Source organism: Stenella coeruleoalba, assembly GCF_951394435.1.
Source record: "Stenella coeruleoalba genome assembly, chromosome: 1".
Lineage (NCBI taxonomy): Eukaryota > Metazoa > Chordata > Mammalia > Artiodactyla > Delphinidae > Stenella > Stenella coeruleoalba.
This window is the reverse complement of record NC_137169.1, coordinates 111538605-111556980: the sequence shown is the minus strand read 5'-3', so window position 1 is coordinate 111556980 and position 18376 is coordinate 111538605. Positions and strand designations below refer to the sequence as shown.

The 18376-nt window shown below is 61.7% G+C and overlaps 1 protein-coding gene across 4 annotated transcripts; it reads right to left on the bottom strand.

Moving 5' to 3' along the window:
* Positions 1-111: 111 nt before the first annotated feature.
* ZBTB7B (zinc finger and BTB domain containing 7B) lies at positions 112-16020 on the bottom strand. 4 transcript variants are annotated; one of them, XM_079942503.1, is made up of 4 exons: positions 15971-16010; positions 15713-15813; positions 2807-3975; positions 112-2415 (listed from the first exon to the last, which is right to left on the bottom strand). In XM_079942503.1, exons 3-4 carry the CDS (start codon positions 3967-3969, stop codon positions 1950-1952), a joined length of 1629 nt encoding a protein of 542 aa, XP_079798629.1. In that variant the 5' UTR covers positions 3970-3975; positions 15713-15813; positions 15971-16010; the 3' UTR covers positions 112-1949. The 4 variants fall into 4 exon arrangements, with proteins under 4 accessions (XP_079798629.1, XP_079798630.1, XP_079798632.1 ...); XM_079942504.1 differs by lacking the exon at positions 15713-15813 and having other exon boundaries at positions 15971-16020; XM_079942506.1 differs by lacking the exons at positions 15713-15813; positions 15971-16010 and adding an exon at positions 14616-14635.
* Positions 16021-18376: the final 2356 nt, after the last annotated feature.

The window sequence follows — 18376 nt, the reverse complement described above, 5'->3', positions numbered from 1 at the left end:
AAAGCAGCCCCTTCCCTGCTTCAGAACCCCAGTCCCTCTGTCTCTCATTTCCCTCTCCTCCCCATCCCTCCCACCTATCTCCAAAATAAAGAAACCAAAGGTGGACACAAGTGTGAATCTTAAATTATTATTTCTTCCTGTCACTTACACCCGAGGTGGGGGCAGGGCAAGGGGAGGGGAACAGGAGAGGGGGGATTGCCTCCCCCCCACCCCGTAAGGCACTGAGTGGAGAAGCCGCAAGGGGGGAGGGGGGAGGCCACATTGTCCTCACTCCCTGGGGCTAGGCCCCAGGTCTCCTCAGCCCTGGGCTCTCCCATCACCTGAAATGCTAAGATGAGGCCCAGGGCAACCCGACCTCCCCCTACCCCAATATATTACATCATCACTTTTTAAATAGATACAAGGACTGGTCCCGCTACCCCCTCCCTGTGACCCCCCCCCACTATTGGGGGTACCTGGGCAGCTGTGCAAATGGGCATGGGGGTGCATGGGGGGAGAGGGAGAGCACCGGGCCCCTGAACCTGCCCCGTTTAAGGAAGGGGAAGAGCCGCCAGGCCAGGGAGGGGAAATAGTGCAAGGCAGAGCCCAGGCAGAATGGGGTCCAGCACCCAGCGAGGAAGGTGGGGAGGAGATACCCCCACCCCCAGCAGAATTGGGTAGTTAAAAATCTGAAACTAGATTTCAACAAGACCAACAGAAAAGGCTATGTACAGACCGGGGGTGGATTCAATCCTAAGGGTAGAGTGAGGGGATTACTCTCCCCGACCGAAAAGGAAGCCCGGCTGGCAAGGGTCTGGGGAAAGGATCCCTTTCCCACAGGTCCGCAGCCCACCTTCCTTGCGGCCAAGCAAGAAGCTATTTGCCCCGGCCTTGGCAAGGGGGCGCCGCTCACCAGCTGGGGTGGTGGAGGTTGAGAGAAGACGGCTCGCTGGAAGTGGCCGCCAGGGGCGCTCGCCCGCGCAGGGCACGGCCGCCAGATGGCGCCGGCTCGCCCGTTCTCCGCAAGGCTGCCCCCAACCCCTCACCCTGTCCCACACCCTGCACCGCGCCAGCCCGGGGGCGGCGTGAGTCAGGGGCGGCAGCAGTGTCGGCGGCTCCGGCTTGCACCTGGGCGGGGAGGAGGAGAAGAGGGTAGGCCACCGCCCGGCCCGCCCTGCCCTCTGGCCCCGGGGAGGGAGCGGCGGGAACAAGACATTCCCTGCCCAGCGACTCGGGAGGGGAGGGGAGGGGAGGAGAACCAGCAGCAGCTCCCGTAGTTGGGCGGGGCCCCTCCCGCTGCCCCCAGGGGCGGGCGAACCAATCAGGCCACCCCGCCCCCTTCTCCAGGACCCCATGACTCAGCGCTGGGAGCAGGGCGGAGGGGGACTAGGATGGCTCCTTCCTTACAGGCCCAGTCCCCCAGTCTTTCAAGCTTCTACCTTGCTTTCCCCCACTTACCCTTCCTTTGCCGCCCCCCTTTGCATAATTCACTGCCAGGAAAAGGGAACAGAAACCAGGAAGGAGGGGTCTCGAAAGGGAGGGGCAGTCCTTCACCCCCTTACACAGCCAAAACCCCAAGGGGCATAGGGGCAGGGCAAGGCTTTGGTCCCAAGCCCCCCACCCCCTAGAAACCCGCATAGCCGAAGAGGGACCCCACAAATCAGAAATACATTATTGCTTCTACTCCCCAGGAGCAGCTGGGGACAGGGACCCCACCTTTACAATGGAGCTGTAAATATATACATGATATCGTATGTATCACTCCTTGGGAGAGCACCCCAATCTGGGGAGCCTCTGCCCCAAAACCTTCTCAGCTTGGAACTGGAATGAGAGCTCTGAGGGAAGGGCCCAATTTCCGATGCCAGGGAGGCTCAGTGCCCGGACCCCAGCGCCGTCTCTGCTGCACACTCCCGCTGCTCAGCATGGGCGTCCCGGCCCCGTGCTGCTCCAGCTCGGCCACTCGTCCCTCTTTAAGAGGACTCCATGGCACCTTCAGCCTGAGGTGTGGTGGGTGCCCCCTCCTCCTCATCGTCATCAGGGGGCCCCGGGGTGGAGACTGGGGGCCCAGTAGGGGCTGGCTCCTCCCAGAATCGAGCCAGAGAGAGTCGGAAGTTGTCCAAGTGGCCGTTGGAGAGGTCGAGGCCAGCAGGGGTCGGGGTGGCGGCAGAGGGCGGGGGGTAGTGAGGGGGCGCATCGTCCTTGCGGCGCCGCCGGGTGCGCACCTCCAGGCAGTTCTGGCCTTTGAGGTGGCGCTGCAAGTGGTCCTCCTTGGCGAAAGCCTTGTGGCACAGGTGGCACTCATAGGGCCGGTCCCCTGTGTGCAGGTGCATGTGGTTCTTGAGGTCATAGCTGTGCAGGAAGCGGGCTGGGCAGTGCGAGCATGAGTAGGGGCGCTCTCCTGTGTGCTTCCTCATGTGGATCTTCAGCTTGTCATTCCTGGCACAGGCAAGGGGGAGGGGCAAGGAAATGGTTCAGGATGCGATCCCTGGGTCATCCTGGCCGCGTTCCCAGGCCTCGTCCCACTCCCGTCCCCCACCATTCGTTTCCCTATGACTGCCCCAGGAGACCCTTGCTGACGTGCCTGCCGCTTAACTGGGCCCGGCCACCACCCACTCTGCCTCCAGCACAGCCACATCTTTCATGCCCCAGACCTACCTCCCTTGACTTTCTTTCTCCTGGCCTCCCTAATCTGGTCTCTCTCCTCACCCTGGGCATCACCACTCCAGTCCCTCCAGGATCACCTGCCTCCATACCTCGGGTCTCATAATCCCTTCCTCCCTCCCCCTCGACATGGCCCCTGCTGCACCCCTTCCCCGCTGGTGCTCACCGGGTGAAACGGACACCGCAGACTTCACAGGCGAAGGGCTTCTCACCAGTATGGGTCCTCATGTGGCGTGGCAGTTTGCCAGCCCCGTGGATAATCTTGTGGCAGACCGGGCACTCCTGGGGCATCTGGGAGCGGCGTTTGCGCACTAGCTTGTCCTGGCCATCTAGGCCTGGTGCCAGGGTGTCCTGGTGTAGGGAACTCAGGTAGGCCATCAGGTCAGGATCGATGGCATCCTCATCTGAGCCCAGCTCCTCTGGGGACAGCGGGGGCCCGCCACCCTGCGCCAGCCCATAGGCCGGGGGATATGCCAGCTCCTCCTCTTCTTCCTCACCCTCATAGGCCTCATAGCTCAGGGGCCCCTCATGGGGTGAGGCAGTCCCTGTGGGAGGGCTGTAGCTGTCCCCCAGCCTACTGCCCCCGCTGCTGCCCACTCTGCCTGCCGCCTCCTCCTCCTCCTCGTAGGTCAAGGGATGGGTGGGCACTGTGGGCACTTCAGGCACTAGGTGGTTTGCCCGGGCCCCCTTGGTCTGCAGGAAAGCTTTTCGTGGCTTGCGGCTGCGGCGGGCGACAGGCCGAGGGGGCGGCGGCAGCGGCGGTGGGAGGGGCACCTGTGGAGGGCTGTCTTCACCGTTGGGAACTCCCGAGGCTGAAGCTGTGGCTGTGGCGAAGGCCTCCAGGTACTGGCGAGCTCGCTCACAGTCGTCCTCGTCAGGGCTGGGAGCTTCTAGTCCGCTCCCCTGCAGAATCTCCATGCAGGCAGCGATGACACACGGGATCTCCAGCAGCCGCGCAGCCTGGAGCACTGCCGGCATGTTGGCGCTGCTGGTGGTCAGTGTGGCTGTATAGGCAAACTCGAGCAGGGCACCCAGTGCCTCCGGCCCCACAAAGTCCAGCTCACACACGCCGGCCCCTGCTCCCCCGGCAGCCACCCCGCCGCCCCCAGCGCTCAGGACCGCCCCGCCACCGCCCTCAGTGAAGAGCTTCTTGAAGTAGTGGCTGCAGGCAGCCAGCACAGCCCGGTGGGTGCGGTATTCAAGGCCCTGTGTCCGGATGGTGAGGTCACATAGGTGGCCCAGCTGGCGCTGCTCATTGAGGCAGCTCAGGAGCTCACTGCTGTGGTCTGGGAATGGAATCCCGATCAGGTCGTCCTCGGGGCTCCCCATCTTCTCCTGCAGAGTCAAGTAGAGAGGGAGGTTAAGAGCGCTCAGCCCTGCAAGGTGGTCCAGGGAAGGGATATATACCAACGTTGGCCAGGTGACTGCAGACTACTTAGACGGTCTTCTAAGTACTTTACACCCACTTCATCTTCCACAACCTTCTAAAGTAACAGTTATCATTCATTTCACAGACAGGAGCCTGAGGTGCAGACAGGTGAAGCAACTTTCTATGTTAAGTGCAGAAGAGGTTCAAAGCCAGGCGATGGGCCCAGAGTCCGTGTTCCTAAGCACTGTGCACTGTTCTGCCTCTGTGAGAGCAGGAGCCCTGCCTTTCTGGCCTTTCCTAGAGACCCGTCTGCTTCACGGGTCTGCCCCATTCCCCATCCCTTTGGAAGAAGCACTGGACTGGGAGAAAGGATGCCTGGGTTCTGGTTCAGGCTTCATGAAGAATTGGCTGAAGGACTCTGGGTGGCTGGGACACAGCCAGCCTCAGTCATCTGAAAAGTGGGGTAACAGTCTTTGTGATGGAACCTCCTCTCAGCCCAGAGAGAGGCCAATGAGAGAGTTCAGATTCACATTGCGCCAAGGACTGTTCAAGGCAAGGTCAGGTGCTTTAACTTATGTTATCTCCCTAAAGCATTTGGTGTACAGTAAAACACTATGCAAACCTGAGAGGTGGCTTCCCAGCACCCTCCTCCTCCTCCTTCCCCACCCACTAAAAGTTCATCTCCCCTTCTAGATCCCCCCTTCTAGAGGCCAAAAGGGAAACACAGCTCCCAGCATCCCTCCCCCCACATCCTCCCCTCCCCCATGGGGCCAAGGAGCAGCCACCCTTTGCTGGGGTGTCGCTGGCTGGCGCGGGTGCTTCCTGCCCCGCACCGATAAGCATCGTCCCCGCCCCCTCTCCCACTGCCAATAGGCCAAGTTCCAGTCCCACCCCTCCCCCACTGGGCTACCACCACCACCTCTCCCTCCCCATTCCCATCCAGTCAGGAGAGTCCCCCCTCTCCAGAGGACCATCTTTCACCCTCTATGCTTTCCCCTCCAAGGCAGAGCCACAGAAGGTGCAGAGCTGCCAGCAATCCCGAGGCTGGTGGAGGGGAGGGGAGGGGTAGTAGAGGGAGTCTGGCCTGGAAGTGGGGAGATCTGCTTTAAGTCCTGGCTCTGCTACTATCTTTTTTTTAACCATACCATTAATATTTATTTATTATTATTTTTAAACATCTTTATAAGTATTCTGCTGCTATCTTGCTGAACGACCTTGGGCAAGTCATTTCTCTCTGTGCTTCAATTTCCTCACTGTACAAGGAGGGGCTGGGAATGGATGCCCCATGGGCTCAGCCCTTCAGCCCTGACATTTGGTGGGTCTGGAGCAACTGGAGACAGAGTTGGGGCCTGGAAAGAGCTGGGCTCGGGAGTCATCCAGGCTTGAGTTTGAATCCTCCGTCTGCGGCTGATTAGCTCTGTGACCTTAAACAAGTGATTTAATCTCTGGACCTCTTTCCTCATCTCTAATATGGGATCATTCCACCTGACTCCTAGGGCTGTGGTGAAGGTTAAATGAGACCGTGGGTGGCACAATGCCTTAACACACACAGTAGGGGCTCAATAAATGTTCTGGCCTTGGCAAGGAGAAACAAGGCCTCACCTAGAGGCAGATTCCACTACACAGGTGGTGTCTGCTGGGAAACAAGTCTGTCTCCCTCCCTCAAATCACCCCAGGAAGTCAGGTTACTACTAGCTACATGACCTTGGACCAGTCACTTCCTTTCCTGAGGAGACCTGTTTCCTCATCTGTAAAATTAAAGACTGACCTAGATGATCCTTAGGGCAAGTCCCACTGACATTTTGTCAGTGTCTTCTCTGCCACTCCCAACAGCTGCTCAGTGTTGGCCATTGATGGGGAAGATTTTGGGAGGGGGGGTTGGAGGAGTCAAGGGCTACAGGTTTCCTCTTGAGGACACAAGAACTGCATTGTTTCTGCCTGCCTCCCTGTCCCAGCACCAGAACGCCTGCGCGGAAGCCATGAGTGAGCAGCACCCATGTGGCTCATAAGCCACAGCCAGACACCCTTAGACAGCCCACCCCTTCCCACCTTAAGTCCCCAGATCACTTCTCTCCCTAGGGGCCAAGCAGTCTGGGAGCACTCCCAGTTTCCTTTGGTTCCCCTACCTGTACTTTACAAATAGTACAAGAGGCAAATGGCCCCAGGACTTAGAAACAAACAAAATCGGGTGGGCAGCAGCAGTGGCCACTCAAGCAGCAGTGGGCTCCCTCCTGGGCCCAAGCAAATCCTGTCCCTCCTGAGGGGGATGGGTGGGGCTGTCCTCGATGTCCATTGGCCCGGGGCTGGGCACCCGCAGGCACGTGGCTAACCCCATCCCTCTCCCTCCTTCCCTCCACACCCCACCCATTCCCGCTGCTAAGCCCGCCTCCCTTCTCCCACCCCAGGGCCGTCTCCGAGGCAACTTGGTGTGGCGGGTGCGCTGATTGGCTGACCCCGCTGTCAGGTCACAGGCTCTGGCTGGTTCACGATGCAACTCACTCAGGCCTGGCTCGGGCAGGGGTGGGTGTTTAACCCCTTGGGCCTAACCCTGTGGCCACGAGGTACCAATGAAGGAAGGGAGAGGCAGAGGACACACGTGGGAAGGGGAGGTGTTCACATGGTTCTCTAGCTTCTGGGAAACTCCCCTAGCCCTTACCCAGGGCTCTGGCACCCATGCTAACTTAGGTGCCACCTGGAACTAGGCTGATGCCAACCAGGCCAAGGGGATACTCCTAGCCCCATCATCTGGGAGGGGCTGCTGGGGTGGAGGCTTCCCCCTTCTTTCTTCCAGGGTGGGGCACTGGTGCCAGGATGCCCACCCCACCTTGGGCACCCTTCCCACCTCTGTATCCCAGAGGGCCCAGCCCCCCGACGCCCATAAGTGTCCCCACCCAGCCTGGCATGCCCCCTCTTGCTAAGACCTTGTGGGCATGGGCGTGTGTGGTGGCTGGGGGGGCAGCTGTGCCAGGGAGCCAGGCAAGGTCTGTTTGGTCTGTTTGCCTGGTAGGGGGAAGAACTGGGGGCCCCACCCCATCTCTCCCCACTTTCCCGCCACCCCCCAGGCTCCCCTCACTGTCAGGCCTGCTAGACCGGCCAAGCCGGTGGGCAGCTCTCTTGAAACTGGGCCCTGAGTCAAGCTTGCCCCATCTTTGGTGGGGGGAAGACTTTGGGGTTAGAAAGGTGGGAGGGGGCAAAGGGGGGAGCCCCTATCACCTACCCCTCAGTGCCCAAGGGCACCTGCCAAGGTGTGTCCACCACCAAGAAACCAAAAGGTAGAGGGCACTGGCCCTGGCATGGGAAGGAAAAGGAGGCTGGAACTCTTTCCAGGTGCTGACCTCCGGCAGTGTCCAGTGCAGGGCTGGGGGCACCAGGGCCAACACTGCCGGCTCGAGCCAGCTGAAGAGCTGGGATATGAGGCCCTGAACGGGGCAGCTGAATAAAGCTGGCCCCCCTTCCCCACACCCTGGGGATTAGGGGAGTAAGGCTTAGTGTGGGGGGCAGCAGGCGGAAACAGGATTAGCGGCGGAGAAAATAGATATGGGCCTGAGACACAGGCACACAGAGCCACCCCTCCCCAAGCCTGGAGGCCCCCACCTCTGGGCTCTGCCGGAGAGCCTGAGAGGGACCTGGCCAGTCCTCTCCAGGTGTAGCAACGTGGGGTGAGGGAGGTTGAGGACCAGGCTGTGACACCTCCTGCCAGGGTGATGGAGAGGCCTGGCACTCTTCCCACCTTAGCCGGCCACCCTTCCCCCTTACTTCTTTCTCCTTTCTGCCCCCCTCCAACCCCCACCCCAACTCCAGCCTCAGGTTCTCTTCCTGTTTTTTTGGAGCTAAGTTTGCACGAAGCCAGGGCTTTGGCCTGTGGCTGGACCAGGGGGGTGGGGAAATAGGACAGCCAGTCCAAAGTCCTCAGGGACCCAGGAATCCTAGTTCCCCAGCTTCTCTCACCCCTTCTTAGGGCCTCTGAGGCCCAGGGGCTGAAGCCATCTGGCCTGCCCAGTTGGGAAGTCAGGGTGAGGGGTTGAGGTGAATCCCCTTGAGGATTGGAATGGCTTTGAAGGAGAGGCCCTTGGCCCAGGGGTGCCCTAGGCATTTATGGAGCCCTTCCCTCTCCACCCCAGCCCCTCCAAGCTAGTACATGCCTTCCCCATCCCCCATAGGCCGCTTCCCCCTCCTAACCTCACCACCCCCAGCACTCACACTTCCTGGGGGCCGAGGCGGGGAAGAGAGACCGCAAGCCACGAAGGGGGAAGGAGGCAAGGGGAGTTGGCTGCTTCCCGGTGCCGTGGGGGTTAAGCCTCTCCTCCCTCAAAATCCCCAATTCCTGGTGCTTCAGCTCCTGACAGGAGGGAGACCTCAGTGTCCCCCCACATTTTCTTTCCATGACAACTGCCCTAGTCCACAGCCGCTCAGGCCGCATCAGGGTAAATCTGAGGGAGATAAAAGATGGCGGAGGAAGGAATGGGGGCAACTCCGTCTTCCCCAGCCTTCCCCTCTTGTCCTTTGGGAACGAGGCCCTCTCCACTCTTGGCCCCTTTTCTTGGCCTCTTCCTGTCCCCTTACCGCCTTCTCGGACCCTTGTCTCCCCTCTCCGCGACTCATCCTTTGCTTTCCTTCCTTCAGCCCTTGCGAGGCTCCCACTTCCTCTCTACCGCGTCTATGTCCGTAGGCCTCCGAGGAATCATCCCTACCTCTCCTTTCTTTTCCCTTTTGGTTCTATCGCTCAAGCCTCCTCACTTCCTCCATTTCATCTTGCTCTGAGCATCCCTTCTCTTCTCCCCAGGCAGGCGCAGTGTGGAGAGGGGCAGAGGAATTAAATCAAGATGCCAGGCCTGCCCTCCAAGGCCTGGTCTTGCCATGAGATGGTCACATGTAAGGTACCCACGGCCCCATTTTGGATGAAGCACAGGGCCAAAATTTGGGGGACAGTTGGGGAAGATGGGAGGGGGTGGTACAGTGAGAGCGGATGTCGGGTGGGGTGAGGGGGACAGCCTAGGCCTCTCTGCCCGTCAGAATTTCCAGCCCTGGAGCTGCTGGACTTTCCCCAGAGGCTGCCCACCCTAGGCCAGGCAACTGTGCACTTGGACAGACCCTGGTCATCAGGGTTCCCAGCGGGGGTCTGCCGGAGCAGTGCCAGATACTCTTAGGGCCTGAGGAGACCACACAGGGTGCCAGGGTCTGCCCTGTGCCCACCCCCTCCCCCCAGTCTAGCGTCTCCGGCTGGGTAACCGAGCCGGCTGGTAACCCCACACCCGCCAAGCCGCCAGCAGAAACCTGAGCCCCCCAGCCCCAGAGGACACCCCGGCCCGATCCCCGGAGCCCGGCTCCCTGCCAGCCTGTCCAACCTCCTGTCCTGGCCCAGCAACCCCTCGGCTCCCGTAGGCCCCTTCTTCTGCTCTCCTGTCCTCCTGGGTCCCCCAGACACAGAAGCTTCCCCACGCTCCAGCTCCTCAGCCCCTCAGTTCCTAAACTGCCCCCTGTGAAGTTCAGACACCCTCTTCCTAGCCTGTTTTTCAGTCCCTCTCTGACCCTTGGCCAATTCTAGGCCTCCAAGCCTCCCCTGGGGCCTGATCTCCCAAGCCAGAGTGTGGCCTACTCACCTGAACGCTGAGGGGCCTTGCCGGCAACTCCTCTTGGCCCCTGGGGGGAGCAGGTTGGGAGGGGTGGGGGAGGGCCGGGCTGGGGGGGAGGTAGGGTGGCTGTTCCCCGCTCCAGCTCCCTCCTTCAAAGGGGCCGCCCACGACTTGGCCCAGCCCCTCCCCCCTACAGCCTTAACCCTCTGGGTGCTGTCCCCCCTCCCCCCAGATGGAGGGAGGGGTTACCAGAGGCCTGGCAGCGTGGGAGAGGGCCTAGAGTCTCTGCCTGTGGTGCCCGAAGCCCCAGCTGTATCCACCCTGGCCCGTCCTCTCTCAGTCCTAAAAGGGGAAAAAGGTGAGCAGTAGGAAAGGTAGGAGCTGGGACAGTCCAGGAGGACAGAGGTGAGGAGGAGCAATGGGAGAGGCTGCTGGAGGTGGGACCAGGAGAAGGAAGAAGGGAAGGGAGGGGAGGGGACAGGAGGCAGCAGTGGCCAGAAGCGGGAGGAGGGGAACCCTGGACAGGCAGTGCCAGGGGTGACAGGTGCCTAGGTCCCAGCCCCTCAGGGCATATGGTATAATAGGGGAACACAGGGAGGCCCTCCAGACCCCAGTATGTCCCTCAGCACCCCTGGGAGCTGGCCGAATTCTCCCCACTCTGTACTGGGCTGGGGCCCTCAGGGGCTGGGCAAGGCAGCACCCCGCCCTCCCCATGCCTCACCCCAAACCCACTCACATACCACAGTTCCTTGCCCGGGCACCAGCCCCTGCCAACCAGGCCAGGGGGCAGCACTTGTGCCAGCCCCCAATGGCCAGGAGGATCAGGGGGACAGAGCTGGCCTGAGGGGGGTGGACAGATGGGGGGAGCTGTGGGCACCGAAAGAGGAAGGAGCCGGGAGGGGGCATCTGCTGGGAAGCGGCTAGCCCCACCCCTTGCGTAAGCTGCTGCCACCCTGGCTGGTTGGGTGGGACCCGCCTGGGCCTGAGGGGTAACTCAGGAGGGCTCTGAGCCCAGAGATGGGTGGGCCACAAAGTTCCACTTAAACAGCTTCTGGGGTCTCTTATTCCTGGAACGAGGCATGCCCTAGGTCCCCCAGACACTAGGCCATCCCAAGTCCTACTGGGCTGGGAGGGGGCACCACAGAAATGCCCCCTAAAATATCCCCTCCCCTTTCCCCCCAACAGCTGCTGGCTCAATGCCGCTGGCCTGCTGCCCCTCACCAGCTCCCGGCCCGGTTGGCACCTACCCACCAGGATGCTGGCAGTCCTGCCCTCCTCTCCCTCCTACCCCCCTGGCTCCCAGCGCCCCATGCCAACTGTGGGCCTCGGGTGGGGGAGGGTCACCCCTGTGCCTTGGTGCCAGCTAGGCGGGCCCAGGCCCTTAGGTCCTACAGATAAGGCACAAGACCCTGTTCTCAAGCCATCTCCTCAAGAGGCAGCGCACGGGTTAGGGCCTACACAAAGAGAGCCCAGGGGGCTATGGCCAGCTTGATGAGCAGTTATTGAAGGCTCTACTCCCCAAGGTGGGGGCCAGTGTCTCTCCCTGCCACCAGGCGCCAGCCTCCCGGCATTCCCCCTGCCCAAGCATTTGCTTGGGCACCAAAGTCCCTGATATTCCTGAGTGCCCCAGTGCCTGCAGCCTGTGAGGGAGTGGGGCGGGGCTGCTCTCTGCCCTTTGATCCCCATAAAGGGAGGGAACCAGCCTAGGGGGCAGAGGGCAGGGAGGGAGTTCATGGGGCCTCTCCGTTTCACCCGTGCCAGGGGCAGCAGGGCAGGGTGTGGGCATCTCTTGGGTGGGGCCCTCAGGTGAGAATGGGTAGCATGTCTCAGCAGGGGGGATGGACATCAATCATGGGTACATGGTGTCATGTGGGAACAAGATGGTGAGGACAAGGTGGGGGGATGCAGAGGGTCCCCACATTCCAAATCATCCCAGTCCGCTTTTAGCCCCATCCAGAAAAATTTCCAGACTTAACCAAACTGAGAGATCAAGGAGGACTACAACTCCCAGTATGCACCACAATTGCTTTGCATGTACCTTGGGAGCTGTAGTTCCCTTGAGAAGCCCAGTGCTCTCCTCTTCCCCAGAGCCTTGCTGATGGGGTGGGGAGGGCAGAGCAGAGGACTTGGCTATGAATCTCCAAGGGGACTGTGTTTAGAAGAGGTACAAGGCAGGAGGTCCATGGTGGGGGGAGAGGACCCCCTCCCAGGCAAAGGGGGAGGAAAGGAGGAAGGAAGGAGGAGAGGATGTCTGTTGAAAGGGGCATATGGGTGGGGAGGAGTTGGGGGGAGTGGTGGAAACAGGAAGGAAACTGAAGCCAGAGACATGAGGTCGAAAGCAAGGGCCTGGTGGAGCCCCACTCCGAGGCTCAGCAAGGACTGGGAAGTCATTTCCCCCTGCTGGGCCTCGGCACCATTCTGGTGGTCTGGGGAGGCATAAGAGGAATTAGTGATGTCAAGTCACTGTAGACTGGTGTGTTTGCGGGGGTCACTGGCTCCATTTGCCTGCCACCAGCCCTCTTTTGTCCAGGGCACCCCAACTCCCGGATCTGGCACGGGTATCTGCTGGCTGGAGAGCTCTGAAAGCTGACTAGGTTCTAGGATGCTAGCAGGAAGAGGAAGGGGTTGGGGGAGGTTAGGGCCAGGCCTGATGGGTATGGTGGAAGGAGACATGTATGGGGTTAGGCCCAGGTGTGAGGTCAAGGAATTGTGCTGGCAAATGAGGATGCCATCCTCTAGGGCTGAGGCCATAGCAACTGGGAGGCCTCAGTGAAGAGAGGGCTAAGATGCCAAGGAAGGCCACCAGCCTCCCACCCATCCCAGGCTGTGGGACAGAATGAAGAAGGCAGCCCTTTCCAGTGTCCCTGTGGAATTTGCTAAAGGTAGCTTTTCCCCTTGTGCCAGGCAGCCTGTGAACATTAACGGTGGCAACTCAGGGGACCAGATGGCAGCTGGGTGCGTTTTCTTAGTGGGGGTGGAGGTCAGAAGTGGGCAGAGGCTCTGCTTCCAGGCCACTTTCCCTGGGCTCCCCAAGGTTCTGGGACAGATGCTTATAGGCCCCAGCCAAGACTCTTGCCAAGACCTGGGTCTGGCTGGGTGGTGGGTCATTCTTGCCTCTCCAAGGCCTTTGATGGTGGGCAACAGTAGCTCTTACCCCTTCCCCCCAGTCCCCCAGGCCCGCCTTGGCGCCTGGCCGCCTGTGTGTTGGCAGGACTGGTGGAGGGGGGGGCGGCGAGGCAACTTCAAACTGTCCGGGCAAAACGTCAAGTTTACTCACGAGTTTACTCAGCAGAAGGAGGGGGAAGAGGCCAGGGCAGGCACACCCCATGCCAGGGTCCTATCCGTCTGCTTTTCCCCACCTTCCTCCCCCACCCTCCTCTTCAGTCCTAGGCCAAAACAGGCATAGGCCCCAAGGCCTGGTGGCAGGGCAGTCTTAACTCTCGGAAGGTCAGGGAACCAAGCAGGCTGGAGGCAGGAAGCCCTGAAGCAGGCCCAGAGGCTTCTATCAGAGGGCAGTGCCCTGCCTGGAGCCCATTCACTACCCGTCTTGGGACCTCGGCCTTAGGCCAGAACTGGGTCTCTTAGCCACCAAGAAGGGGGCAGTACCAGGCCAGGCCTCCTCCATCTGACCAGTCCCCTGGGCAGTGGCTTCTGACCCCAAATGCCCAGTACTAGGCTGTGCCTCAGGCAGCATGATGCCATCTGGGCAGCCATAGGATCAGGGGCTGGTTCTCTAGGCCTTGACTTGGAATGAGGGGCCAGCACCCTATCTGACCTACTTCCCTTTCCTCCCCACCTGCTTTCATTCTCTGCTTTTCTCCCCCAGCCTTCACTGTCCCCACCCCAGAGGCGCTCCGCCCCCCATGCCCGCTGGGCCCCCTCCCCCACCCTTCCCCAGGGTGCCAAGTGCAAGCACACAAAGGGCCCGATGGTGCATTGTTAGCCCAGCCCCCGCTGCCCGCCTCGCCCTCCCGGGGCAGGCACTAGGCCAAGGAGGAGCTGGGGGCCCTGGGTGCCAGGGGGCACCATGGGGAAGGGGGAAGAGGTCAGCACCTGTCTCCCAGTCCCTGGGGTCCATGTCAGCCAGAGCTGAGCAGTGATGAGAGTACCCCATTAGAGCAGGCCTCTCTCCTTGACACCTGAGCCTAGTGGGCACTGCTTTCTTTCTTCCCCAGAGCCCCCTTCGGGTGGTATTAACCCCTTCTTGACCCCTGTGCTAAGGTTGGGGGGTGTGGTACCCAAGGGAGGGGACAGTGTCTGGGGGTGCCAGCAGGCTGTGTGGTGCTCACAGCAACCATGTAACAGAGGCACGCTGGGGGAGCCGGGGTCCCGAGGGCCAGGGACAGGAGGCAATGACAGAGATTTCTTCTTGTTTCATCAGCTGCTCCAGGGGAGCCCCCTGCCCTTGTCCCCAGTCACCACTGAGGAGGAACACTAAATGTTACCCAAACTCAGTCACAAATATGTCCCTCTCCAGCCCAGCACAACACTCCATATGCCCACTGTCCCCTCCCAACTTGATGCCCACTCCATGCCAGCTCTCCCAGCAGTGCCAGGAGGGTACAGGGGTGACCAAACCAGTTGGTGTGTGTGGGGGGAGCAGGAGGCAACCCCATAATCATCCAGGCTCACCCCCCTATACACATGCACCCTCAGGAAACAGAGTTCCCATCCTGGTTTAACCCCTCACCGCCCAATCTGGCTCCCCCTGCCCCTTGATAAACTGTCTCCCTCCTCCAGGAATAAGTTGGGGGAAGGCGGAATAGCTGCGCTGACTCATTCCCATTCTCAGCTGCAGCTAGGGGTCTCCAAGGCACTCGGGTGGGGGTCAATTCAAGAACGCCCTCCACCTGGCCCGGAAGCCAGGACAGCCTGCTGGTCTCCCCCTCTCCCCAGCACCCACTTCCGGTGTCCCAAACTAGGTCAGCAGCGCTCGTTTCCTGTGGGTCAGCTAGCACCCGCGCCTCTGCCCCTCCCCTGCTCCGGACCCAGACTCCCCGCCCCCCGCCCCCCAGGGCGCCCCGAGGTCTCACCACGTCTCAGCCGCCCTTTGATACGTGGGGGTTGTGCGGGGCGGGGGGCAGGGGACCCGCCCTCTCTCCAAACACTAGCAGGGCCGGGGCGCCTGGGCAGGCACGTGTCCGGGCACAACCCGCTGCCCACGCCGCCCCCCCACTCCCGGCCCCCCCTCGCTCTGGCCGGGACACGTCGCTCTCTTACTTGGGGTGGGGTGGGAGGAGAGAGAGAAAGCTGGAAATTGAAAGCAGCGCCCCCCACCCCTTTGAATGGCAGCCCTCTACCAGCGGCGCTCAGAGTAGGTTCTACAACAACACAGTAGCGACCCCCACTCCGGGTAGGGGCAGGTGCGCCGGCGCCTGTTGGGGGACGGGTAATAGGTAGAATTCTTCCCAGTCGCCCACCCTCGCTCTTGGGCTCTGGGGGCCGGAGCTGGCTTTGAAAAGGTGGCGGCGGTACTGGAGCCTGAACGAAGAGAGTGGGATTGAGGGGAGGCGGAGAGAGGGGTCGTTCTATATTCGCTCGGAGGTTGTCGCTGAGTCCCACTACCAGCGAGAGAGCGCGACTCTGGAAGCGCAAGAAACCGAATAGTCCAGCCGGTAACTTTCCCCCAAGCCGCGGCTCCTCCTGTGCTCCCCCCACCCCCCATGCAACTGGCCCGGGTCCAACCCACCGCGCCAGGGGGCGCGGAGTTGGGGGGGGAGCGTTGTCCTAGTTAGAATCCGTCAGCGTTTCCATTCCCTCTACTCGGACGGGTCGGGGGTCTCCCCCTAAAGTCACGAAGGAGACTGGGGGAGCGCTCAGCGCCGCCTCACCCTCTCTCCATCCCGGAGCCGCCAGTCTGTCTGATCCCAGAAGTGAAGAGAAAGTTTCTGGGGACCCTCCGCCCTGGGTTGGGGGCGGCTGTAGTTCCTTCTCTACCTTTCCTCCCAGTTAAAATCAATTCCAAAGACCCGGAGTGTTGGGAAGGCACAGGGAAGGGGAGTGGTGGGAATCTGGTCTGCGTGCGTGTGTGTATGTGGGGGGGTCCCACTTACAGGACGGACGAAGGACACTGCAGCAGTCTCGAGTATGGGGGACCTCTAGCCAGGAGACAAAAGTGGGGTACACTCACCTCTCTGCCTTTGGGTCCGCTGGCTGGAGCTGCTGAGGCTCCGGGTGTGGGGAGAAGCGCGTCCCCCGCCAGGCCCGGGGGCTTGGGGCCCTGCTCCGGTCCTGGTCAGAAGGCCGCGGTCAGTGGCTCGCCGCTCTCTGCTGGGGGGCTCCTCCTCCGCAGCCCTCTGCCTCCTCCTGCCGCCCGCCCCCCCCTCGGCCGCCGAGAACCGTACATTCACCTGGCTCCCACCCGCCCCCCCCTCAGGGCCCGCCTCACCTGTCCTGCTGTCTCACCTGTCCTCCTGCTTGCTTTCCCCCCATCCCTCCCCCCGCCCCCTGCCACCCCCCAAACTCCCCCTCCCAACCCTTAGCAACACCCTCTGTCACTTCCTGGTTTTTCACCCGCCCCCCCAGGCCCCCCTCCCTCCGCCCAATAAGGACATAAACTTCAACCCCTTGGTCCAGCCAGTCTCTGCAGGGCGCAGATGGATCCCTCCCTCCTTTTTCGCTCTCTTATTCCAAGCTCTTACTTTGCTCTCCGAGCTTTTCCCACCCTCCTCTTTTCCCTCCTTCTTTCCTTCTCTCTCTCTTTCTCCCTTCACCTGCCGCGGTCCCTTTCCTCCTCCTCCTCTCCCTCTCCCTCTCCGTCTCTCTCTCCCTCTCTCTCTCTCTCTTTTTCTCTAGCCCCTATCTCTCCCAGTCCACCTTAACTCGAGCTCCGCCCCCGACCCCCATCCAGCCCTCCGCCGCTACTCCGTCCCGCCCCCTGCACTCCACCTCCCAGCCCGCCCATTGGCCTGAACACCCGCCCATCCCAAGTGGGTCCCTCCCTGCGTTCGGCCAGGGAGGGGGCGGAGCCGAGGGGCTGGCCTGAAACCTGGAGGAGGGGAAGAGGAGGGGGCAGTGTCCGCAGCGGCCGGGGAACTGAGCACCCCCATCAAGGGCTCGCACTCCTACAAGAGGGGCTTCCGTAGGGTCAGCACCTCGGGAGGGAAGGGTATGAGGAGGTTAAAGATACACTAGATGGGGGCGAGGCGGGGACTTAGGGGATTGAGGGAGGGGGTCCCGTGAGGGGCTATAATCAGGTCAGGGCCCCTGGAGGTAGGGGGAGGGGAGCCACCCGGCCATCATCTCCAGCTCCTACGCCCCACCCCACCCCTTGGAGGCGGGGGAATTGAGGGTGCGGGCACCCTGCGTCCCTCCCCACGCGTGACGGCGCCTCGCGGGGAGGGAACGGCGCCCTGGGCAAGCAGCCTCTGCGCTCCAGCCGGTGCCCGACGCGGCCTTGGCATTGTCGGAGGGGAGGGGCCAGGTCCGTGAAGGGGGAGGGGGAGGAACGCTCACGCTCCTGCTCCCCGCCTCCATCCCGCTGTTCCCGAAGTGGAGAAACTGAGTCTCCGCGAAGGAGGGACCTCTGGACTTGGGTTCGCTCAGAGACCTGGGAGGCGAGAGGGGTCTGAGTGTTTTACGATGTGTATGTGGACTTGGGGGGGAGATCAGGATGGGTACTTCAGTGCCCCCCAACTGAGGAAGGTAGCCTGTTTGGGACGCTTCCAACTGGGCCTGCGGCGCTACGTACCCCAAAGAGCCCCTCCCACTAGTGTAAAACTGATTCAAATCCGGCTCCGGCGGGCCAGGTTCCGCTCCCCGAGGCCGGCCGGGCCGAACCGGGTCGAACTTGCTTTCTCCAACCCCAGCCCCCTCCGCAGAGGGCCTCCCTCCCTTTCCAGCAGGTGGCTCCGCGGGACACCAGCTCAACCTGTTGGACCACAATAGGCGGCGCCAGGGGGGCCCTGGCCCTCACCCGGGCTGACCCGGGATCCCCGAGCAGGGGGAGGGGCGGAGTCCCGGTCCCTCCCTCTCTCTCCCTCCGGCCGTGACTCAGCCTCGGGGCCGCTGCCCTGCTCCCCAGCCAGGGGCGGAAAGTGTGAGGCGCCCCTGAGGGCCCAGGCCAAACCAAACAGCCCCCCACCCCAGACATTATCTCACTGTAGATTTAGGGGGGCTCTAGGAAGGAGGGGGTAGCAGTAGCAGGCATGGGTCTCTCCCGCTCGGGTAATCCGCTCCAGGTTTTCCTATCGTCCCTGTCCCTCTTGGGTCCCGAGGCTGGTCACTGCTCCGGGTTTTCTTCTCGGCCCCGCCGGACAGATTCTGGTTCGCGAGCGCCCGAAGCCGGCGGGGTCCAGGCCAGGGATTTTCCCTCCCTTCCCCAGCTCGGGGTCGCGCTAGCCTGGAGAAGGGCCGTGCCAGGGGCAAGACGGCAGTGCCAGAAGCACAAGTGAAATTGAGAGGGGGCTGCTTCGGGGTGGAGAGGGCATGGCCGAGGAAAAGGGGGGCGGGAAAGTGGCTCGGGGAGGGTAGAGCCAGGGCCTCTAGAGGCAATAGAAGGGAGGGCGCCTTGGCATCAGCCCATAGGTATAGAGAAGCGAACAGCGGGCTCGCCATGTCCCCCATCCCTGGGGGTCGCCTCAGGCGTCTTGTTGGATCCCACCTGGATTTTTCAGTGGCTGGAATGCCATTCCTCACTTGAGTCTCGAGAGTCCGGGAACCTCCTGTTAGTTTCTCAGTGACGCCCCCTCCCACGTTCTCTTCTGGTCCACAAAGCTCCCTCGCTCAGAAGTCGGAGTGGGGAACCCCGACTTTGAAATTCCCGCCTAACCCCCAACTCCCGGGCCCTTACCTC

Bases quoted from the DNA above. Each gene is read 5' to 3' on its own strand.
- ZBTB7B (XM_079942504.1), bottom strand. From the start codon at position 3,969: ATGGGGAGCCCCGAGGACGACCTGATCGGGATTCCATTCCCAGACCAC. The intron at 2,416-2,806 runs GTGAGCACCAGC...TGCCTGTGCCAG, and splicing joins TGCGGTGTCCGTTTCACCCG to GAATGACAAGCTGAAGATCC.